At 38.9% G+C, this 12,821-nt stretch overlaps 1 protein-coding gene across 1 annotated transcript; it reads right to left on the bottom strand.

Annotated features, from left to right (window-relative positions):
• Positions 1 to 8,887: 8,887 nt before the first annotated feature.
• LOC124148655 lies at positions 8,888 to 10,635 on the bottom strand. Its single transcript, XM_046519888.2, has one exon. It carries the CDS (start codon positions 10,627 to 10,629, stop codon positions 9,508 to 9,510), a length of 1,122 nt encoding a protein of 373 aa, XP_046375844.2. The 5' UTR covers positions 10,630 to 10,635; the 3' UTR covers positions 8,888 to 9,507.
• Positions 10,636 to 12,821: the final 2,186 nt, after the last annotated feature.

The following is a 12,821-nucleotide window of genomic DNA, read 5'->3' as shown; positions in this document are numbered from 1 at the left end:
ACACACACACACACACACGCACGCACGCACGCACGCACGCACACACACATTCACACGCACACACGCACGCACACACACACGCACACACACATTCACACGCACGCACACACACACACACACGCACAAATTCAATTTAATAATTCCGTAAACATATTTGTAAACCAGATGAACACACCAAATAACCTGCTTTCAATTTATTCGAGTTTACATTTACATGGTTGACATTCAGATATATCATTTCATCCTGCCACCGCTTACCGTTCCTGGAACGACATGTTTGTTCACTTTATCTCGAATTTCATGAATTATCATAACAGGAAAATGCAGGTTCCAAATAAAACGAATCAACCTTTAAGATGAATTTGACTAGTGGCAGTTTATCAAGCCTTGCCATCTCAAGTGTCCTTGGTCTCACTCAAGATGGCGTGTCTAATGAGACTGCTTTATCTCAAAGATGGGATATGTCTCGTTTTATCTCGGAAACATTAAAGTCACGCGATATTAAAACAACAGGCGAGACGACAGCCATTCAATAACAGAACCTGTGTCGCCGTTTTATCAATTATGCTTCCTGAAGCTTCCAAGACGGTATTAAATACTTTGGGAATATTCCTGTAAAACTCCAGACAGCCTTAAAACAATCATCATTGTATTTTACGGTCAAATTTACTTTGAAACCGACACTGTTAATGGACAAGAAAGAGGGCGTATTTTTTAAAGATGGCGGAAAACCCGATACTCTCAACAGGCGGTTCGGTAGTAATCCTGTTTATCTCATTATGAGAAAGGGCTTTATTTCTCGGCAGCTGGGTTAGATAGATTAAATTGTTGCCAGTTTCTAAATTGTGAAAAGCAACACTTGCTGAGGATTTTGTTTGTAAAAAGTGGATTCGTTTTTGTGGGAAATTACGATAACTTGTCACTCACATTGTTTGTGTCGTCTTTTTGTAAATGTTTCTTTCTAAAACTATTCAAGATATTCTAATTGAAGTGGGAGATTCCTTACACGGATTCTGTGTCTGTTTCTCCGGTCTACGTACATGGCAGTAAAATGTTAAAGCTGAAAACATGAAATGAGCTTTAGTCTATAGGTGAGGTGAGATGATATTGGGTTTAACGTCGCGTCCAAGATTATTGCACTTATAGAGCGACGTGCATGCACGTGTGTGTGTGTGTGTGTATGTGTGTGTGTGTGTGTGTGTGTGTGTGTGTGTGTGTGTGTGTGTGTGTGTGTGTGTGTGTGTGTGTGTGTGTGTGTGTGTGTGTGTGTGTGTGTGTTTGTGTGAACATGGGTCTACGTGAGTGAACATGCGTTTTCGTCATCGTAATTTCGATAAATATATAGAAATGAATTATTATAATGATCCAGGGTCGTTCAGCACCAAACCGGTTTCATCAACATCTGCACACATCTGCGATTTATTTGGTCGTTACTCACACCTGGGCTGAGGCGGTGTGATGAAATGTCCTTTAAAGCGACGTCGATCCCAGCTTTCCCACTAACTCCTTAATGTCATTGTGTGTGTGTGTGTGTGTGTGTGTGTGTGTGTGTGTGTGTGTGTGTGTGTGTGTGTGTGTGTGTGTGTGTGTGTGTGTGTGTGTGTGTGTGTGTGTTTGTTTGTTTGTGTGAACATGGGTCTACGTGAGTGAACATGCGTTTTCGTCATCGTAATTTCGATAAATATTAAGAAATGAATTATTATAATGATCCAGGGTCGTTCAGCACCAAACCGGTTTCATCAACATCTGCACACATCTGCGATTTATTTAGTCGTTACTCACACCTGGGCTGAGGCGGTGTGATGAAATGTCCTTTAAAGCGTCGTCGATCCCAGCTTTCCCACTAACTCCTTAATGTCATTGTGTGTGTGTGTGTGTGTGTGTGTGTGTGTGTGTGTGTGTGTGTGTGTGTGTGTGTGTGTGTGTGTGTGTGTGTGTGTGGCTGCTTGTACTAGACCGGATTGATGCAGATTTATAGTGCTAGCCCACTGAGATACCATGCCGCAGTTTAACATGAATACCCCACTCAGACAGAGTATACTGACCCCTAGCCGACCAGTCCTTGCTTTAACTCCTTAATGCCGAGCGCCAGACAGGGTAACAACAAGTACCATCTTTTGACGTATTTTGGTATGACGCGGCCGGGGATCGAACCCCGGACCTTTCGCTATCCGGGCGGACGCTCTACCACTAGACCACGGAGGCGGTTTTAGTCTATAGCATGCCAACTCAGTTATTAAATATAAATGTCAATAATACTCATCTTGGTGGATGTTATTAATGCTGAATATGAGATGTTCTTCAATATGCATGTCGGGGGGAACAGTTCCGGGTTTATCCTTTGCTTGGCGTATTACTAAAGAGGATCGGGTGGTCAGGATCGTGGACACCTGGGTGATGGCGTGTCATGGGGGTGGATCGTGGCTCATGGTGTCTGTCACAGATTTACTTGGACTAGTCTCAGTTATTTTCACACTATCTTAATACAGATGGATTATTGATGACCCCGACGATAAACAAGACCCAATCACTCATTCACTCACTAACCTCAATGACGTCATACTCAGGCCTAGGGCAAAGTGAACTCCACCGACCTGATCATTGATGGCCGTGACGATAAACAAAACTCACTCACTAACCTATCTCACCTCACTCACCCTCTCACTCTCACTCTCACAGTCACTCAATCACTCACTCGATCACCCCACTCAACTCACTTACTAACCTCAATGACGTCATCCTCAGGGCAAAAGGACCTCTACCGACCTGATTATTGATGGCCGTGACGATAAACAACACTCATTCATTCACTCACGCAAGCACGTTGATTTTCACAAATCAGAAAGGTTCAAGAAACTCGGAATCTCACAAAATAATATACTCCATTTATAACGAACATGCTAATAACGAACTGACGGATATAACGAAATGTGTTTTTATCCCGTCCATTTGCTGTGTATTTGCTGTATATATGCTGTATATATGCTTATAACGAACTACGGTTATAGCGAACTAAAATGTGTGGTCCCTTTGAATTCGTTATAACCTTAGTTTACAGTAACTCCCTACGTACATGAGCATAATTGTAAAACCGTGAACTATACTGTTTGTTTGACATATAATATACAAACAAGCATATGTCACACAATAAAAACAAGATTATCTTTTGAAATCAGTTTGTTGTTGTGCCTGGGGTTGTCGTGGGGTTAGTCGTGTTTATAATGTGTTTGTCCACTCCTCAACGACTGGCAGACAATAACATGTTTATCTCCATCGTCAGTCTCTACTTAAGCCGGTATTACGTATTGTTATGTTCGTATAAACAAACTCTAATGAAATATGTTAACTTTGTTTATTGTTTTCTATTTGATGTTTTGGCTTAATAAACGACAAGATTAAATATTTATATTTCCCGTTTGGTGAACGCAGTTTTTGTAACATTTGTATGTAGTTTTAAATAACATTCACTCACTCACAGAAGATAAATTGAACTTTTATGTTTGACTTTAAGTGTCATGTATGACTTTTATTGACAGTTTTTTTTGTCTTTTTTTTTTTGCTCATGTAATCCTGTGTTCTTGGGTTTCGCCGGAGATCGGCGTTAAAGACTTGAGGAATTTTCGACTTTAGTCCTACAAGATAAGGCGCCATAAAATAACTGAAATATTGTTCTTTTACACACTCAGAATATATTTGTGCAAAGGTGCGCAATACAATTCTATCATGAAGAGCCTCCACGTTAATCAAACCACGCCCTCCCATTATAATTGGTAAATATAAGCGATTGAGTGAAGAGAGAGGGTGGTTGGATATATTGTCTGACATGATTCTTCGTGTGAGGGTGTCAATACCCTGAATTTCCTTATTTATATTTTTTCTAAAAAAAATTATTATTTGTTATTATTTACAGGTGTCTGTGTAGCAAATTCTTCAACAGATTGGATTTCAATGTCGCCTTGAAAACATGTTTATTTCTACAAATAATTAGACGCTGCGTTATTCCGTTCGTATATATGTTCTTGTCGAAAAGCACCCAATGAAACATTTATCTAAGTCAAACCTGTCTCAAATAACACTGATCAGAATCAAACCTGTACTGCAACCAAACGGTAAACCCTACCACCTACATCACCTTGACCTTTCTACCCAAGTTGTGAGGGCGCCGGGTTAGCCTAGTGGTTAAAGCGTTCGCTCGTCACGCCGAAGACCCGGGTTCGATTCCCCACATGTGTACAATGTGTGAAACCCATTTCTAGTGTCCCCCGGGATATTGCTGGAATATTGCTGTAGGCCACAAAACCATATACCGACTCACGCCCACATTGTGATGACACGCCCTTATATTACTTAAAAACCTTTAAAGCGACATTAAGCCCGACTCCCGTCACTCGGCATTGACTTTTGTTTGATACACACACCAAGTACAACATGTCAAAGGGGTTTTCTAAGAAATACTCGATTAGCCCTATCCTAGTCGACACGCGTAACACCCACATTGCAACACTACTCAGAAAACAACATAACGTGAAATGCACAGTGCTTGGACAATGTTCACAAGGACTCGAGGAAGTCAGGGCGTATTCGTTTATTTTGATTTCTCGCGAAAACACAAGATTTTTTTTCTTTTTTTGCTTTTTGTACATTTAAACATTTTGTCTGCTTTAGCAGCGTTTCGCCCTCTTAAGGAGCGCCAATAATCATCGGGATCTCTCAGAACATTAATTCCTTCTTGATAAACCAGCATGCGCGTGGAAATTCCCACTTTGCTGCCACGCCTCGATCGAGTTGCAGTTGATAATGAAGTTTATGAAACACCTGTTTTTGTTGTCGGGGCATTTTTGACATAACGATAAGAAGACATGTTTAAATGTCACCCTTTAATTTAAGTCTATTGCACTAGGGTGTAGTCAGTAAGCGAGGGTGACATCGAGTTTTAACCTTGTCGGAAAGTGAAAATATATGTACCTTAATGAGTAAACTAATTGGATTCAGGATGCAACAAAACTGAAATATGACCTAATATTTTTTTTTCCTTTTCTTATGTTGTATTGGAAACATATGACGGCTTTGAAGTCATTATGGTTCCAAATTTGGTAATTGGCTAGATAAATTATTTCAATGACTGTTTGGTTGTAATTTATTTTAACAGTTTAATTTTATGAACTGACATTTATTATAATGGATGGGGATGTGGCTTTGGACACTACTGCGTATATAATAAATAACTTGCCATGGTCTAACGTTTTAACGATGTGTACTTAAAAACTAAAAACAATATGATTGATGTTGGTGCTATGTGACAGTGCCAACATATCAACAGCCGTCGTTGGTGAACTCTTAGTAAGAAGTTTTCATATTTACACAATATGAAATGGCAACAAAATGATGCTTTCCCAAAACCAAAACGCCATACAATGAGTACATTTCATTTCTAAGCTTGTTTAAGGGATGTTGCCAAAACCACACGGTAAAATATATTGTAAGAAGCCTGTTCATAGAAGTTCCATAATCAAATTTAAACTTAAACGTTAAAAGCAGATTTCAAAAACATGTTTTCGAAGTTTAATAGAACCTAAATAAATGAAAGAAAAGTGTATGTGGTAATTGGATTTATGGTCGATCTTTGGGCACTAGGACGTCTATTTGCGTTGATAAATATTTGAAAGTCAAGTGACTTCCTTCACCTATTGACCTGCTTTGAAGTGTTATTTTTCAATACGGTAATTAGTTTACAGACACGGCGGTAATAAGAAAATGACCCAAATCTGATTTTATTCAATATTCGTGAAATTTGGATCCGCTGACTTTGAAATTAAAAACAGATTAGTGAATGAATATTGTTTAATGCCGTCATTAGCAATATTCCAGCATTAGGACGGCGGGGAACACCAGAAATTGGCTTCGCACAATGTTCCCGTGTAGGGAATTGAACACGAGCCGCGAGATTACGTGATGGATGAGCAAAGGATTTATTGCATGATTATGGGCGTTACAATGTACACTGATGACACTCAACTTAAACGGAACCAATGAGCGGCACACGGAATGGCCACTTCCGTAGTAGCATTACACAACTGAGTGACTAACTGTCATCAGAGACCATATACCGAGGGACAGGCCTCATTAACGATCACTGCCGCGGTAATGAGTGTAAGCGATACACCGAGGACCCCTGCGGCTTTTCTCTCGGCTGTGGTCAAGATGCATGGCATATGCGCACATGCTCTTATCGGAGGACTTCCGTTGTCAGGCAAATCATATTACGCAACGCTTTAGGGTCATAAGTTAATTCCCTTTGTTTTCGCGCAGACGCAGATGTCGAATACTAATACTTCCGGCTGTATCGTAAACAATGCTTCGGCTGTCGGATTTATATCCTTTTATAAAGCAAACTCGATCATGTTATTTTTTTTTTCCTTCGATATGGTCGACTCACTGGGACGATTCTGATTTAGATTTAGACCTACTCCTTGGCGACTATACTGATTATGACATAGAGCAACTGTCTGACCACGGACGTATATACAAAGGATAGGAAGCCTGTAGTCTGTCTTACAGACCCTGATACAAATATATATCAAATACAGCCCATGCAAGTCTATAATGTTTGGCAAGTCTAGATCACTGCAGTATCTGAAAATGAAGAGAGTCACTGGGCTCCTTTTTATTATATTTTTATTAAGATAACTGAACAACTGTTTTTTTTATGTACGATATGTTCATTTCAGAGACTAGATTTTAATCTAGGAAGCCTGCAGCGATAGCCTTTGGCGATGTGCGCCGCGCGATCGGGCCAAGCCAATCGACAACACATGTGAAAGACCCCCTGCCGTGAGGCGAGAGTGGTCGAACGTTGGTCATCTGGCGCTTGCGCAATGCCTAGTTTATCCACTTCCTTAGTTACCCAAACTTTCGGATAATAGCGCGTGTCAGAATTTTACTACACGAGAAAGCCATGTGCATGTACATTTCACATGTTCCGCAGATGTATTGCCGATTTTATCACGTATGTAATAAAAACACGACTGTTATATATGCCTACTATGTGTTTGTCAGTCATTCTTATTTTAATTACGCTGCAAACACGATGTCAGATTATTTGTATTGGGACGATTCCGATGTTGATTTATCGGAAATGTTGAGTGAATAGACGGAGTATGAATTAGATTTCAGCTCTGATTCATGGTCTGAGGAGGAACGTAATTCTTCCAAACGACCGAAGACAGAGACGGACACCTCGGCGAAACCTACACCAAAGACGTACGGCTACCAGTGTCCAATATTCTTGAAACAGTATTTGAAAATTATTCATAAAAATAAGGACAAATGACAACATTCTCAGGGTTTTATTATGCTTAATCAAGGCCACAATGTTATTAATTTACTGTTTATCATCCAAATTCATTTTTAATTTTATTTTGGACATATTAAAAATATCAATAGTTTCTGTACAACAACAATATATATATATATTCATAAAAGTAGAGTGGTGAGTAATAATAAAACATTCATTACTTCACCAATAAATAAATATATAAAATGCACACAAGATATTGTAAATTGTTCATAAGATCTAAAGTATGTTGTTATAATTTGCAACATATACATGACATACTGAATAACACATTTCATTTTCTACTGAGGAACACAGGTTAATTGTTATTACAATAGCTTCTAAGAAATCAAAATTACTGTGTATTTTCAACAACTTTATCTTGTTATATGCATTTTTATTTACATCACTTATATGATCGCAATAGTCTGGATGTTATCTTTACACATTAACACAACAGATAGTTTAATATGTTGTTGTTTTAAAAGTTGGTTACAGTTTATGCTTATGATTTTTTTCGCACACATTTACTAGTTATCTACACATGTATTTTCAATCAGTGACTGGACTGAAGCAATTAATGAAATGATCTTATTACAGCTAGTCAACACAAGCTGTCAGACACGGGGAAAGCTGATGTTGCTGCTACACCTGCCTGCGACCAGGACATCACGAAGACGTCAAGTGACATCATAACCTTTACGGACAATTCATTCACACAACTTCTCGAGTCGGCAGTTTTAGAAGTTTTGAATAACCCAAATCACAACTCCACCAAATCAAAGTCCGGAAGTACCATGGTTCATATAGGCAAAATAGTGATGTCCTCACCAGACATGATGCAGGAATTAGGAACTGTTCTGAAGCCACCATTCCTGGATACACTTGCAGTGTTTGGCAAAGCGAACTCTTTCTCTGCCGACAAGGAACTCATGTGGAGTAAATTTCATTCAATGAGGACCAATTTTGATCTATGTGCCAGGCTGCGATCTGTAGTTTTGAAAGTTGCGAACGAGACGGAAATGCATGTCCATTTTTTTATTCAGTGTCTCCTTGATGACCTAATCAGATGTGCAATTACGAACTTCACATCAAGTCTACAGAAGGAGAAACGGAGAAATCTGTAGAATCCTTTACAGACGAAGACAACTCAGTCCTATTCTACATATCAGGATATCTAATTTGTGCTATAGAGAAAACAATCAATGAAGAAAGGAAGTACCGCCTCTGTATCTATTCTCAAAAATCTCTGTGCGTCATCTACCCAGAAGTCTCCCGATTTTGTCACAAAGGTGAAAAGGTGGACTGTGAAAGTGAACCGTGGTGGTTTGAAAGTCTGTGGGGATAACTTTTTCTTTCTTGTCAGAAAAAAAGAGACAATTTGCAGACTGCCAGTTAGTTTAAAGGGTCTGAACAGGGATGCAATTGCAAAGATGGCACTGAAAGAGGCAATAATGCAAGACATCACAGTTGGTTTCTACTGGGACAAGCTTATTGCCTCTGAGGACAAAATTAAAACCTCTATCTTGGAGAACATTGTAGGCCTGTTTTTAAGACTCCGTGGAAGAGCTGTTGCAAAACATGTACAAAGACAATCCCAGAAGGAAAATGCTAAAGCAAGTTTAAAAGGGAAAAAGTCCCAATCTCTGAGGAAACGACTTCGAAACCTACAATGATTCCTAGCTACCATGACAAAAATTATCTTCCTATGTATATTGTAATTGTATAGTAACTCCTGGTTATCAACACAAAGCTAAACTGTATTTTAATCTTGTATGTCAATTGTGACATATGTTGAATCACCCAAAGCATTTATTATACCTTGTTTACATACTTGAGTGCAGTTTGGCTGCAAAACTTTAAAGTTTAAAAAATACAACCTTAAACAAGTTGTCTTCTTCATTTATTTTGGATTTTCTATTATTAGGTCTGCTGTGTTATGTAGTCACGATATAACTCATTTGATAGTTTTAACTATTTCTGTTTCAACAGTTAACACTGAACTATTTTGCTTATCAAGTTATGGAACATTATTCATTTAGTTTCACAAAATCATGCTTAACAGTGCACATACAATGTGCAAGATCGGTTTACACTGAATGGCAAGTTTCACAGTTCACTGTTTTTGATTAGCACCATGATCACTGTACAAGATTGTACAAACTATCCATCAGTCACATGTTCACAATATTATTATCTTCTCCTTTTGGCAAGTGGGGTATTGTCAACAGCAAGTGGTCCCTGTTTTTCTTTTTGGAAACATTGCCTCGAATAGGTGCAAGTGCTCCTGATCCAATCACCCGAAGTTGGGACAATGTGTTCCTGACATCATAGACTGTTGGGTTGTCGTTTGATCCACCTTTCTGTCGATAGTGAGCAAAATCTTCTTCCAGGGGATCTTGATTAAATCTATGTGTCAATATAAAAAAGGCTCCTTCTCTTAAAAGAAATTTTGTGCATTCTACAATAGAATTCACTGTAATTTTGAGTCCATTTAATGTTTGTTGACTCAGAATCATCTTCCTGCGTTGCCCTCTTGTATATGGTCCTGTCCTAGTCATTATGGCCGTTTCCCAATCATTGAAATATTGCAAGAATTCATCACTCAGGTACTGAAGTCTAGGGTCGTCTGGTGTCCTATATGCCTCAAGATCAGGGTTCCTCTTGCGTTTTGCCTCCTCTAAATTTCTGGTGTTCAGACAGTCGAAGAAACGATTCATGTGCCGAATAAATTTGACAGTTTCTGCAACATGGTCCCCATAAAGATCTTCTAGAGCATCCGCAACTGTCTTACTGAGCACTTGTGCAGCTAGGTTCACTTTCATCTTTGCAAATGACGATAAATGAACATGATGTCTGGTAAGTTTGGGGCAGAGGGAAAATAATGGGGTCTCCACATGATCCTCATACAAACGGATGATGTGGGTCCATGAAATACATTTCCCATTCTTCCAAAGATGTCGTACCAAGTTATGTGCTCCAGAATTTGAGAAACAGTTTCTTGTTGTTTTCAGTAAATGTGGGACATCTGATATGAAAAACATTTTTCTGTTGGGAAACGAGTATGGGTTCCAAGACCAAAATGTATTTTGTAAATTTTCATCAAGATGTAGGTTGAAGAATTTTCTGTTTGGCGTCGCCCCATCACATGTTATAAACAATGGTTTTAAGCCGCATTCAATCGTCAAAATTCTTACAGTTTCCCATATAGGTGGATATAAAGTAGCTGCAGACACTCCATCAGTAGCCAGACAAAAGAATGGATATTTCAAAGATGTGGTGATGCCTCTCACCATAACAACAAGAATGGATTTCACCAGATTGGGTCACTATCACTTAGGAGATTTTCCATTTGATTGATGTCGTTCCAAGGTTTGTCCAGTCCCACATAACCAACTAACTCCCCACTGTTTTTGTCATAGACCAGTTCCTCTGAAACTTTAATTTCATCTTGAAGGATGCCGACATAAGATTTCCATTCTTCCTCGTACATTCCACAGTTCTCTGCCTGTTCTATTAGATGCTCTGTAAATTTCTCGTGAAAGCCACATTTACTTGGCAAGACATGCGAGTAGTCAAATAACGTACGTGTACTTGGAAGGGCAATGAATCCAGAATCTTTGGCCACATCATAAGCTTTTTGACTCTTGCTACGCAAATATAAACACCACTTGACCATCATAGGGTGCCACCTCATTGCCGACTTGTTTTTAAGTTTTGCGTACTTAAGTTGTTGATCCCAGAACAGCCTTTGTGTACAATTTTCGTCTGGATAACTTGTCTCGACATCACTTGTGTATTTATCCACGAGCTCTAGGAGTTCCTCGTATTCACTGTAGCTTAACACATGTCCTTTTGTTTTGATGACATCAAGGACCCGTTTTTTAAGTCGATCAAGTTCAACCTGAATTGAGCGTTTCTCATGCTTTAACATGTCAATCTTCTTAACCAAATGGTCTCTGTTCATCATACTATGAGGTGTTTTCTTCAAAGAAAATGTAGAGACAGTTTGGGCCTTTTGACGGGAAGCCTTCTTCCGGAGAGTATTTCTGTATAGGTCACAGTGTTTGCATCTCCTCTTTGATAGAACCAGTAGACAGCACTTGGTTGATCGTATTGTTGACTTGTACTGAATGTCACCTCTCACAGCATCTATATACGTCTTTGGTCTGACGAATGCTTCGATGGAGACAACTACACTGACAGTCCAGTCTATGACGAAGCTTCGTCGACTACTGGACCAAAACATGCAAAGATCACGAGAAGGAAAGCAAGATATGCTTGCCCACTGTGCCGAAAAACTTACATGAGTATCGGGGGCTTCCGTGGTCTTGTTACCAAGAAACACAACAGATCAGATATTAAAGGTGAGTTCTGTTTATTCAATCTACGTACATATACATGCATAAATATATGTTAATTTTTGTAATGGTCTTTTATATATATCTTTAAAATTAACGACAACAATGATTAACACATTTTATTCAACAATACAATTTATCAGAAATTTACACTATTTTTACATTGTCTGTAAAACAGTTTTATGATGGTGGTCAGCATTAACATGCCGGTTTGCAAATGTAGGCAACACATGCTATTCAAATACTTGAAGCTGTTTTCGTTATTGTAGACGTCAAACATCAGTCTTGCCTTATTTAATTGTGTTACAGATATAAGGCAAATTTACCTTATTAGACTTGTTTGCCCAGTACCAAGACGAGGGCTAGCTATTGAAATAATTGCACTATTTCTGTCAATGTGTGTTGTTTGGTTTTAACAAATAAATATCAGGTCACCAGTTCATAATTACTTAATTGTCAATACATTTCTTAGTAATTATCATCTACCAATATTTGTCACTTGAATATGTCATAAATCAATACCATTTTTATATTAGCACACGAACATCGTCTAGACTCTCCTGGTGGAAGCAACCCTCCAGATTCAACCTGCACAGCAAACACACTAGTTCCCATGTCAACGAAAGCAGACATGCAGGATGCTCTGAAAGCTGTCTTGTCTAAGTCAATATCTACAGTTATCTTGGATCCAATGAATGACTCTTCGTGTTCCGTGAATGGCCCACATCTCGTTACCATAGCCAAAGAATGTATTGACAATCAAACAGTTCAGGAAAAACTTATTTTAGTCCTTACCCCAGAATTTCAAGAAGATTTTTACAAGTTTGGACACGGCTGTTCTCTTTCTGCTGAAAGAGAACAACTGTGGATGAAATTTCATCAGATGAGACTCAAGGATGAATTGCAGTCTGACCTGCACAGCATTTTGGTGAAAGTGACAAGCGAGTCGCCGAGGATTGTTCATATCTTTGCCCAATGTCCAATGGACCGCATCATGCGAAATATTCTGAAATATATCTCAGAAGCACAAAAGAAAGATTTTGAACAAACAGCATCCACAATAAGTGACAATGACCAAGCAGTGTTGTTTTATGTATCAGGCTACATTTTGCACGCTGTTTTAAAGG

This window comes from Haliotis rufescens, unplaced genomic scaffold (assembly GCF_023055435.1).
Source record: "Haliotis rufescens isolate VD_foot unplaced genomic scaffold, xgHalRufe1.0.p SCAF_1, whole genome shotgun sequence".
NCBI classification, from domain to species: Eukaryota; Metazoa; Mollusca; class Gastropoda; order Lepetellida; family Haliotidae; genus Haliotis; species Haliotis rufescens.
The sequence above is the reverse complement of the archived record's forward strand: the minus strand, read 5'-3'. Positions and strand labels throughout refer to the sequence as shown.

Excerpts from the sequence above, each read along its gene's own strand:
- LOC124148655 (XM_046519888.2), bottom strand. The coding sequence starts at position 10,629 with ATGGTGAGAGGCATCACCACATCTTTGAAATATCCATTCTTTTGTCTG.